Here is an 11,703-nt window from a genome sequence, read left to right on the forward strand (position 1 = left end):
AAGGCACTTACCCCCTTATATAAGTCCTTAGTGAGCCCAAAAAGTCTTGAGCTCAACTACTTTAATACTATGGTATTAAATGAGCTACCTACGTAGACTGGCGTGCATGATATGTCGCGATTGCAACTTTGATGGGGCAAGAGTTGATTGAGTTTTACTCATGGAAGGGCATGTTGGAAGGGAGTAGAACGATGGCCACAATGCGCCCATAATATAGCAATAAAATCACTTTACTTTTAACATATTGTTATATTTACCATTGAAAAGACCAGAGAGCCTGTAACACATCATTGAACTAAAACGCTTCTCTCAACAGTGTTGACAAAATGAGGTCAAGTGAAATATAATAAAGAAGGGTAGCGGTATTCATATCCTTATTTTTATATTTCACACACCTTTGTTAATTTTTTTTTTATTAATCTTCTTAAATTTATCCGATCCGACTGTCTAAAATTGATACATGTATGTGATGGATAAAAATTAGTGTGTGAATAATATCATCTATAAAAAAAATTAGTCCATAGAAAAAAGTGAGATAAAATAAAGCGTAAATAATAAGATGAGATTCTATATAAAGCACCAAGAGCTACCAAAATATAAGCCAAAAAGAAATAATAAAAAAAAGAGCGACGATATCAAATACGAATTATCCCAAACAGAAAGAAAGTACAGCGTTCCAGTCTCAGTAGAAAAGTGTTAATTTGCGAGATATTACTTCTCACAGTTGACGTTTCGCTTTCGTACCAAAACCCTCTCGCTCTCTTTCTCTTTTACATCAAAGATTTCATTTTTTTCTCCCCGTTAATTCTCTCTCGGGAAACTTTTCCACGAAACCCTACTGCCCAAGTGCCTAGGAAATCGTTTTCCGTCACTTTCCCGGGAAAATCCCCTACAATTACCCCTGGTTCCGGCGGGGGAGGGGGTTTGATCGGCTCTGGGGATATTTATAAACCCGAGCTAGGGTTTTGCGATTGGTACAGGTTTCCGAAGCATTGGGGCGGTAGGGTTTGTTTGTGAGGGCCGAAATTAGGGTTTCGTGGCGATGGGGAGCGTGGATCGAGTCGATGATAGGACATTTAGGGTTAATCTGACGGGCGATTCAGTCATCAAGTTGAGAGAGAGTGTGAGAGAAAAGCTTAAGGAGTTCATGGGGGATTACACCGACGACACTCTTGTGGTACGGACTCTCTCGTTCGGCTACTAGTAATCTTTTGCGCATTGTTCTGAAATTTATGCTGATTATTGGCCAGTTTTCAATGCTTTGATTGGGGGAATTTGTTCCGTTTGATTTTCTGTTATAATTGGCTATTGTTTTCGTGGTTTTTAGGTTATATCTGGCGTACAGATTTGGATTTGGTTTCGACTTCATGGTCAAAAAACTCTATTGGATATCCTGGATTTTGATTTATTTTGATGGTACCATGAATTGGTATTAGTGAACTGTAGTTAGGCTAGTTCGTGCATGATTTTGCCATTTGGTTTAAGGTAGGCATTGTAGGTTGGACATGGAGATACTAATACATAAGCATTACCGAACTTTCAAAATTCGTTTCCATTTAAATCATTGCCTAGATTTTGGAGCTCTCTATTAGAGAATGGTTGCACTTCTGTTGCTTCAGGTTGGGTACCTTTTATGAAAGAAAAAAAGTTCGGATACCTTACTAAGGGTTTTTAATGAATTTATGCCCATTGTTCAAAGTGTGAGTTATTAGGTCCAGGAAGTGTGCCAACGTTTATGACCATTGCTTGGGGTTATTTTTTCATGGAATTTTTTAAGGTGATTGTTTGTGTGGGTTTCTAGAAAAGCTTTCATGATAGTTTCCCAAGAGGGAGGGACAATATACCAATGTGAAGGGTCCTCTTATAAGAATGCTGATGTCCTCTCCCAATCTCTCAAATGCTGATTTTCTCCTTAATGATTGAGGAAATATAATGTGATGTTAGTAATACACGGCAGATTGGAATGCTTTTCTGGTGGACTACTGGCGATTGCTAAACTCATAAAAGGAAAAAGAAAGGAGGGTGGGGGGAGGGGGTTAAATAGGGGCCTTTGTTATGTACCTCCTGATAAATTTATGTGTGCAACGAGCTTTAAACATGGATTTGAAGGGTTATTGAGCTATTTCTTACTAGTAGGCAAAGCATCAAGTTTGGGCCTGAAAAGACATGACTATTTAATGTGTCCAATAGAAAATTTGAAATACAGTGTTACCGATTTTTTCTGTACTTCTTGAATGGGACACTTTGAGATGGCTTTACGATCTTCTTACCTTCTTTTACCAATCGTGACCTTATTTCTGACCTTAGAGAGGCAATACGACCATGAAATTAAACAAAAGAAATTAAAATATCTGAAAACAAAAGAAATTAAAATATCTGAAGTAGCCTACCAATATCATTCTTTTTTTACAGGACGTGAGAATTGCATACAAGTACATGTGTCCATCTGTTTTTGGATTAGATTGTACTTGATGCTTGCTATCCATAACCTTGGAATTTTTTCTGTGCCCTTTACATACCTGTCAGTAGAGTTTCATATGCATTAGATGAAAGCTGAAACATATTTGAGGACGTTTCTTGTCCTTCCTCATCATATTTGTTTGTGTTCAGTTCTCTACTTGAGTTCACCCCCTCGTTTATTTTCTTTATGTAAATCTATCCACTGACAAAAGTTACGGCACTAGAACTTTCGCTGAATTTTCTAATTTCCTTGCAGGAATATGTTATTGTCCTTTTAAGGAATGGCAGGGGCAAAGAAGAAGCAAAGAATGAGTTGAACGTGTTTTTGGGGGATGACAGTGATTCTTTTGTTTCTTGGTAATTCTTCTTTTTCTCTCATTTATGAGGAATGCTATTCCACATATAATGGTTGTTTAGTTTGGTCATGTATGTATTGTGAAATTTTCCTCACTAGGTTATGGGATCATCTGGCTTCAAATTCGGATTTGCATCTACAATCACAAGATTCTGAGATTGAGGATGTGAGTAAAAGAAAAACGACATCAGGTGACTTAATTGGAAAAAGTGATTCTTATCATTTGAGTTCTGAGCCAGAAAGAGAGAAGTCTAATAATAAGGTAACTAGAAGCCGTCACAATAGGGAATGGAAAGGATTAGCAAGGGATGAAGGCGAACCCCCTCCTTTTCGAAGCTCTGAGATTGGAGATATTCATGTAGAAGATAAAAGTCATAGCAAAGTCAGTCGTGCAAAGTCTCCTTCACGTCAATCTGCAGCTCAAAGGAAAAGGATTCGGTCCGATGAGCGACATAATACAGAGGTTTGAATTTGTGATTTTTTTTTCTTTTATGATAAGCAGGGGGTAGTTAATTTGACACTAGTAATTTGATCGTGGATCTTGCAGCTGTCTTGGGGTCATATTGATTCATGTGATAATTATCTGTTCTTCAGTTGTATGGAAAAGTCGAATTTTTTTCTCTGTGTTAAATAGTTATAAATAACCTCATATTCTGAAAATTTGAAAGATTTGAAATCAGGAGTTTTCCCTTTTTTACCAATATATTCTGAAAATTTGAAAGATTTGTTTAATTACTTCTCTCTTGTTTATTTCAATCACTCACGGCCTTGCGCGGGTGTCAATAAATGTTGAACATACTAATAGTTGTTAATGTGCATACTGTAGCTCTTGTCACTCTTTGCAAACCTCATTTGCTTCTCTCCCTCTTCTTTTCCTCCCTCCGAAAGCACACACTCACTCAGAAAAAACACCAATCCTTCCCCGCGCCCCCCCCCCCCCCCCTTTCTTCCTCCTAAAAAAATTAAAAATAAAAATAAAGCAAGATGGTTTTGTAGGCTGGACTAAGTATTCAATTTAAGAAGAAGCATTTGAAGACATTTTTGGTATGGTATGTTGCACTTTGATAACAGTTATCCAACTTTCTCATTCAATCATCAACTTATTGACAGAGGGAGCCAGTTTCTCAAGTGAAAGTTGATGCCCCTCGACGGCTACTCCAGTTTGCCATGCGTGATGCACTGACAACCTCAAGGCAATCCAATTCAGCAACGCAGCCCACATTGAAGCGTCTTCGTTCTGTGGTATCTACACCCACTGTTGACTCATCATTGGTTGATCGTCCTCGACGGATTCAGTCTGTGGCCAGGGTGCCAAATCCCATGTCAACTGTGATGAAAGCTGTTGCAGAAGCTGCTGAGGATGTAACAAGAGTCAAACCTTCAGGAAGTGTGTTTGACCGACTTGGTCGTGGTATGGAGTTTTCTGAGACCAGTGTGCCTCTTGCATCATTTAGAGATGCTGCTACCGGGGATGTTGAATTTGAAGACGACGTCCAACTTCTTGAGCAAACACAATCGTCGTATCCGGCTAGAAGTGAATATAGTGGACAGTATGAAGGGAATGCTATGCTAGAAAGTGAAACTGGTTTGGCTTCCGATTTTATATCGGACAAGGAAGGGTTTGATGATGTTAATGTTATGGGTCGTAGTGTTACTGATGTTTCTCAAACTGGGACATTCGGTGGAAGCAAGGGTGAAAATTCACTGACGTCGCGGTACAATGTGGCGAAGAATGTTGATGATGTTATGCGGCTATCCAGGAATACAGATCATGGCCAACCTATTGCAGCTGCGAATTCTTCGCATAAGATTATGAACATATCTGTGAAAGTCAATACGTGGAAACCACCCCATTGTCAGGAGCCAAGAGAAGTTGCTGATGATGATTGGAAATCCTTACAGGATAGTGTGGCAGGGGTTTCCAAATCTGGTTTGCATGTGATGAATGAGAATGGCAATCCTGTCGGAGCAAGTAATGGAAATGTAAGATGCACACACACACCACCGCCCCTCAATCATCACTTATACTTGAAATTTACTTGATATTTCGTTGCACTTAGAGACTGTTTTTTAATACATCTTTTTATGGTAACAGGCAATACCTGCTGCAGATTCTCAGAAGATGCTTTCCTCTTCTAGTGGTGAGTTTGGAAACTTGTTTTCACGTTGTTACTATTTTCCCCTATTTAGAGATGAGGGAAGTCAAGCCCTTACTTTTAACTCAAATAATTGATTCTTTCTGGCATTGGATCTTCTTGATTCGAGTAGTATGCAAATATGAATTTTTATTAATTTTTTTTTGTGGAATATCGTGCAGGTCTATATGCCAGTGGGGGGCGCCCTTTGGAGGATGCAGATTCTCGAACAATCTTTGTTAACAATGTAATAGCTCCCTTCTTGTTCAAAATTTAATGTTTTGTCTTGGTTTTCGGCACTTTCAGTTTTAGTTATATCTTGTTATGGATGCACAGGTCCATTTTGCTGCTACAAAAGATAGTCTTTCTCGACATTTCAACAAGTTTGGGGAAGTGCTAAAAGTAGTGATAGTCACTGATTCAGCAACTGGGCAACCTAAAGGGTAAGATGTCTCGTCATAATTCTTCTTCCCTTCTCAGCTACTAGCCTAGCCATTCCTTTGATACAAGGAGAATACATATTCCTTACTTAGTCTTTGCTAAATGACTTTACTTGAGCAGGTCGGCTTATGTAGAGTTCACACGGAAGGAAGCGGCAGACAATGCATTATCTCTGGATGGAACCTCATTCATGTCACGGATCCTTAAGGTATATATCATTGTAGTAACGAGAACTCATAACTCGCTAGTGATGACTTTTTGCTATTGTTAGGTCTTTGGAGAACAGACCTTATTTAGCTTGCTTCTTAGCATATAATTTTCAAGGCAAAATCTTTGCCGCTAGGATATGTATTTTGGGATTTGATTCATAATCAACCATTACACGATATAAAAAGGATCATGGAATCCATACATTTTTCATTTGTATTTTTTGGTGTTTTAAATGTAGGAACCGAATGTTTACCACTGTTATCATCCTATCGCAGGTTGAAAAGAGGGGAGCTGCACATCAAGAAGCTGCTCCTGGCATGATGTGGCCAAGGGTTGCCCGGGGCTCTCCATTTGCCACTGCCAGGTTTGGTAGGTCCCCTTTCCCGAGAGGCATGTCTGGTGCGTATAGGCCTCGTCCCCTAATCAAACCTGGTGCCAGGAGCTTGCAGTGGAAGCGTGATACTCAGGCCACTCCAGGTGAGACGGGTTCTCCAGTCACTGCTAGTGCTGTTCCTTCCCCAACAGCTCGCAGTTTAACCTATGTTCGAACAGAACCTAAGCCAGAGGGGAACTAGTCCCGAAAGCGATGTTACCTTCTGCGATATGCCCGACTTGAAATGCTCAAGGTCCTCGAAATTCCAATAAATTGGATTAAATTCTTTTTGTATATGGTCGAGAACATTTTTACATGGAGGCGGAAGAAGTGAAGGCGAGGGCTTCCCCACTCGCAAATTTTGGGTTGGAGATTAAAGGGAGTTATTATGGCATGGGATCAAGCGATGGAAAATATTTTTGGACATAAGAGGAGTATTCAGCTTTGGTGTTTGTGTTTTCCGACGGAGATAATACTGTTTAGGATCCAATTTGTGTATAGGGCGGACAGATTTATGCTTTCTTTTTCTAAGGATATTAACTTTATTATTAATCTGTTTTTAATATTTATATTTTTGATAAAAAAAAAAAAGAAAAATATAAAAGGGGAGAAAGAGTGATTAGTATGTGCTCCATTGTTCCTGATTTTTGCTTATTTACTTTTTTTTTTTTTTTTTTTCTGAATTTTTGGTTTGAAGGATTCAATATTCGACTTAATTATACATTCTTACCCTGGTAAGTAAATTCGCATGCAATATGCATATTATATATATATATATATATTTAATATTGCCCAAAATGTTTTGAAGTATATTTTCTAGCAGAGTGCCCAAATAATTAACGTAGGTATTTTTTTATGAACTATACTCCGTTCTGTAATTTACCAACTATATTTCCGAATGATGAAGGTGCTCTCTCTTTTTTCTTTCAAGTATCTATCTATTATCTTACATCAATTATTGTATGTGGTAACCATATTTACATGAATATATATGACTGTAAGGTGGTGATTATATTAAATGCACGTAAATATATGGAGAGTAACTTCGCCAGTCACCAAATAATGTACCCATCCAAATAACTCCATGCATCCTAAGGCACAGCTTTTTTAGGCATATCCTCTCTAACATTGTCAAATGAAGTGTTCTTTTGCTACACTGTCCGACAATATAAGATACTTATTTTATCAGACCGTGAATTTAGAACAATAAACGCAACCATCATTTCATTACTTGAATGTGATCCAAATTCAGAGTCTACTAAACCATAGAATTGCTACATGTAACAAGAACTTCCAACATTGCAAAAGGTTCAACTGATAACTTAGTAAGATGGAAGTATGGAACTTCCAAAATTCATGAAAAACAATACTTAAAACAGAGTTAATCTTAATCACTCATCCTTCATCTTGTGAGGGCAGCAAACAAGACTCCAACGGACAAACCGGCAATGCACAAGAACGAAACGCCGCGAACCCGAACGAAGAACACATTCAAATTCTTAGCAATCTGAAGAGTGAGAGTCAGAATCTGCAGCCTGCCTTGCTCCTCCATCTTCTTAAAGAAGTAGATTGGCTTCAAACACTGCCTCAACATGAACGCCAATGTAAACGGCAACCCGAAAGCCAGAATGCTCTGAACTGAAACTTCCGGCAGTGGGGTCGATTTGGTAATGTACGAAATCCAAGCTCCGACGCCGAGTTGGGCCAAACCCAGAAGAGCCAATGCCCTGCTCAGACTATACATGTTTTTCGCCATCGATTCCAGAACTTCTCTGGTCTCATTGGCCAATGTCGAAAGGTCTCGCTCCACCGTCGGTCCTTCGATTTCTTGGTGCTTGAAATGAGGGTTTTGACTAGGGTATTCACTAGGGTTTTGGGGTTTTTCAGATTCTGAATCCGATGGCGATGAACTAGAGGAGGTTGAAAAAAATCTGGGCTTTTGATCTGATAACCCATTAAACCTAGGGTTGTACAAATTGGTACTGAAACTTGGACACGATTGCGTAAAAGCAAGACCAAGATTTGTTTTTTTGAATTCAGGGTTTTGAGTAATGGAATTTGAATTGGGTACCCAAATGAGATTAGGGTTTATGGGTTTTGGATTTGATGATTTTATGTAGCGTTCGATAGTGATGGTGGGGTTTGATGAAGATTTGAAAGGATTTGGGGAGAAAGTGGAATTGGAGGAGTGAGTGAAGCAGTTAGGGGTTTCAGGGTTTTGGAGCTTTTGGGCGGTGAGGTAGGTGGAGGAAGCAGACAGTGATGAGTGAGGATGAGAGAGTCTTGAAAGCTTGGAGCTGAATCTGCGTGTGATCATGGCCGCCATTTTTGTTGAACCAAGAATTTAGAGAGAGAGAGAGAGAGAGAGAGAAGGAAGGGTAACTTAATGAGGAGAGGAGAACAATTTATCTTTCTAGGCGCGCGTTTACCTCTCCTGCGCATGTCTAGGTGCGGGCTTCGGGCATGAGCCGAATGTAGAGGCCTGGCCCAAAATAATTTCAAGCAGACCATGGCGGGTTGTGCATGACCCAGACCATGCCTCCCCGCCAAACCTAATCGACAATTTGGACTAGACTTAGACATGCGGAGCTATATGAAGTGGACCAGTGGTTGTCCCGGACAAGATGAGGGACTGTTGAGGCGAGAATCGTTGTTGAGGGACAGACATCCTCTCCGAATCCCTTCCAGAAAGTCTACTCGCCCACACCATTAAAATTTGATTCAACATTTAAAGTTGTTATAACTTTTAAAGAGGTCCCCTATTTGTAACTGTTGAATCAAGAGCCCGAATGAGTGGATTTGGTAGACTTGTTGGAAGGGATCCGGAAATGATCACTTTCCGTTGTTGAGCAACGGTGGAGAAATTTTTTAGTGTACCCATTTTAGCACATTAAGTGTTATAATACAACAAGTTGAACCTTTTTTTTTTTTTTTTTTTTTTTTTCCCTTTTTTGTAGTTTCAACTAATTTACTCCAATTTATGGACCAAATTTATAGTCAAATGATGTGGCACTAATCAATTTGACTTTAATTTACCTCGAAATTGGATGTATATAGTATCACCCTACAATAATATGTAATATGCTAATACAAAATATCTGTTTTTAATATAGTGATATATATTTACATTGAAAAGAAATTTAGGTTAAACTATCACATGTGCATAAGTATCAAACTTAAAACTTCGTACTTGTAAATAATAAAAAAACCGAACCGTACGACTGAGCGGTGGAACTTTCATATAATAGTACAAAAATGGCTCAAATCATATTCCATGATGAAAAGGACAACAGGAAAATGGCTCGAATTAATGGACAAATGTTATAAACATATGGTAACAATAACATACCCTTGACTTCTCAACAAAATGCAGCAATAGATCAACGCGACAATATATACTTGGTATTATAGTTACTTTCCTTTTTTAATTATCTTAATTTCAGGATGTTTTCCTACATTTATAATTCATACAAAAAGCTCGAAACTGAAGCATTTGGACGTTACTTGAAAATTTCTTTATCATGTAAAGTTAAGTAGAAATTTCATATCATATTCCAATTGAAAACTTCCACTCTTGTCACCTCTCAAGACTTGAAATTATAAATACAATACTATAACTTTTCTTCTAATCAAGTATTGTTTCAAAGGAAAACTAATGAAAATGATTTGAAAACTTTGAGTTTTAACGATAAGAACAAAATCAAGGGTAAAATGAATAGTACCAAAATTGACTTTTTAATGTAAAAATATGATTTTTCGTTAAAATGAACAGTACCGAGAGCTTTTCGTTAAAATTCCCTTGTTTCAATGACTACCACTTTGAAAATGAAGCTTTCTTGCTTTTTTCTAAATCACTTTAATAATAACGGGAGAAATCATGAGACATGATTTCTCTATCTACAATAACACTTTGCACACTGCAACATTTTCACTAGTCTGAGACCATGCATCAAAACTAAATAATAGAAGCTCTCTTTATTGCGTTATTATAAAATACATGTTTCACATAAACTTGAAAGAAATGAGAACCAAGAGAGACCCTCTATTTAGGAACAAAAAAATAAACCTCACCACTCTTCCTTTGAATTACTCAGTTGATCTCCTCTCGCTTATTTCTCATTCCTTCTTTCTTGATTACGTTACTGCATGTAGTAAGCAATGAATGACACAATGGAGGCACCAACCACGGACCCCAAGACGGGGAGGCTGGCAGAGGCATCATTTGGGGCTCCTCCTGAAGGTGCCTCGGCAGGGGCGTGGGCGTGGCCTTCATAAGCCATCACAGCACTGACAGAGGCGGCGGCGAAGAGGACAGCGCAAGCAATCTTCTTCATTTCCATGGTGGCCTTGCGGTGCCTTTTAGGCTATGATGAGCAAAAACGTCTTGGAATACTTGAGAGTTGAGGCTGAGGATGGTGGGATTAAGGAGGAATTTTTGTCATATTTATATAGGAGACGGTTGATGATTGTCCTTTGGAATATTACAAAGAACGGGTATTGTGTTTGTTTTAGAAGTTGACAATTTAACGTGATAGAAGGGTTTACAGCAGATGTGAGTTGCGTGCACATCCGCAGCGCGTTTGGTGGCAGAATTGGTAATGTATCCAACACGGTAGAGAAAAACAATGCCATGGAAATTATTGGTGACAATGCGATCTTTATGAAAGAAATCTAAATTTGTTATCCAACTTGGCCTTTAGGAATTAGAAGTATAAAAGGTTTTAAAAGAGTTTACAAATCTAGATATATTCAATTGAGATTTTAAATGAATACATGGAAGTCCATAAGTAGTCAATTAACATTTTTTTCTTTTAAACAAACAATATTGTCTACATTAGGAAGGGAGAGTGGGCTTAGCCTCATAATAAGCTAACAATAAGGTGGTTCAACTTCGTCTTTGGTGAGAATCGAACTCAAGACCTCTCACTTACAAGTGAAGAAAAATAGTACTAGACTGTAATACTAAGTAACTATTCAATCAACAATTTAGAAGAGTATAAAAATCCAAGAATTCAAATGGTATTCATTTCAAATTTAGAGTAGTCTACAAGATTCCACATATATTCAGTTAGGATTTAACTTTAAAGTAGAGAATTGTTATTAGCACTCCAAAAATCTCATTCTACACTCCTCACAAATGTATTTTTCTTTCCAAATGGATAAAGTTTGGAGTGTAGAATGAGATTTTTGGAGTGCCAATAACAATTCCCTTAAAGTATTTTAAAAGATGAAGGATTTAAATGGCTTTGAAGAGATTTTGTAGTGCTTTTTAGGCTTTAGAAAATCAGGCCTTCCCCCTAAGATTTTTAATAAATTCACCTGAAATTCACATGGTGGAACTCCATTAAACTCCATGAATTTATAATTCTTTTAAAATCTTTCAAAATCTCTTAAGACATCTCACTTACAAGCGAAGAGGAATGTCAATAGGCATTAGCATTAAGTGGCATAAATATTACAACTTAGAGTAAAATGTTGGGGATTGATGAGTTGTGCTAAAAGAAATTAATGAAAATGGACATGAATGCTGAGTTTGTGCTAAAGAAATTGGTTTCTCATAGGTTATTTTACAAATGTGAAGGACGGTTCGAACGTGAGACTTCTTCCAATAATCCAAAAAATAGCACCATTTTTTCTTATGGGTGTTTGAACACCCCACACACACACACACACACACACAAAGGAAGAAGACAAAAAATGTGAAATTTTTCATTATACTTAAATTACCC

The 11,703-nt window shown here is 38.0% G+C and overlaps 3 protein-coding genes across 3 annotated transcripts; 1 reads left to right on the forward strand and 2 right to left on the reverse strand.

Annotated features, from left to right (window-relative positions):
* The first annotated feature begins 668 nt into the window (after positions 1 to 668).
* LOC137733854 (protein gar2-like) lies at positions 669 to 6,597 on the forward strand. The gene is made up of 9 exons (XM_068473049.1): positions 669 to 1,177; positions 2,717 to 2,817; positions 2,915 to 3,278; positions 3,926 to 4,798; positions 4,911 to 4,956; positions 5,133 to 5,197; positions 5,287 to 5,393; positions 5,512 to 5,599; positions 5,877 to 6,597. Exons 1-9 carry the CDS (start codon positions 1,043 to 1,045, stop codon positions 6,174 to 6,176), a joined length of 2,079 nt encoding a protein of 692 aa, XP_068329150.1. The 5' UTR covers positions 669 to 1,042; the 3' UTR covers positions 6,177 to 6,597.
* A 695-nt stretch (positions 6,598 to 7,292) lies between these two features.
* LOC137733855 (uncharacterized) lies at positions 7,293 to 8,367 on the reverse strand. Its single transcript, XM_068473051.1, has one exon. It carries the CDS (start codon positions 8,298 to 8,300, stop codon positions 7,377 to 7,379), a length of 924 nt encoding a protein of 307 aa, XP_068329152.1. The 5' UTR covers positions 8,301 to 8,367; the 3' UTR covers positions 7,293 to 7,376.
* A 1,556-nt stretch (positions 8,368 to 9,923) lies between these two features.
* On the reverse strand, positions 9,924 to 10,375 carry LOC137733270 (arabinogalactan protein 23-like). Its single transcript, XM_068472414.1, has one exon. It carries the CDS (start codon positions 10,312 to 10,314, stop codon positions 10,114 to 10,116), a length of 201 nt encoding a protein of 66 aa, XP_068328515.1. The 5' UTR covers positions 10,315 to 10,375; the 3' UTR covers positions 9,924 to 10,113.
* Positions 10,376 to 11,703: the final 1,328 nt, after the last annotated feature.

Source organism: Pyrus communis, chromosome 5, assembly GCF_963583255.1.
Source record: "Pyrus communis chromosome 5, drPyrComm1.1, whole genome shotgun sequence".
NCBI lineage: Eukaryota > Viridiplantae > Streptophyta > Magnoliopsida > Rosales > Rosaceae > Pyrus > Pyrus communis.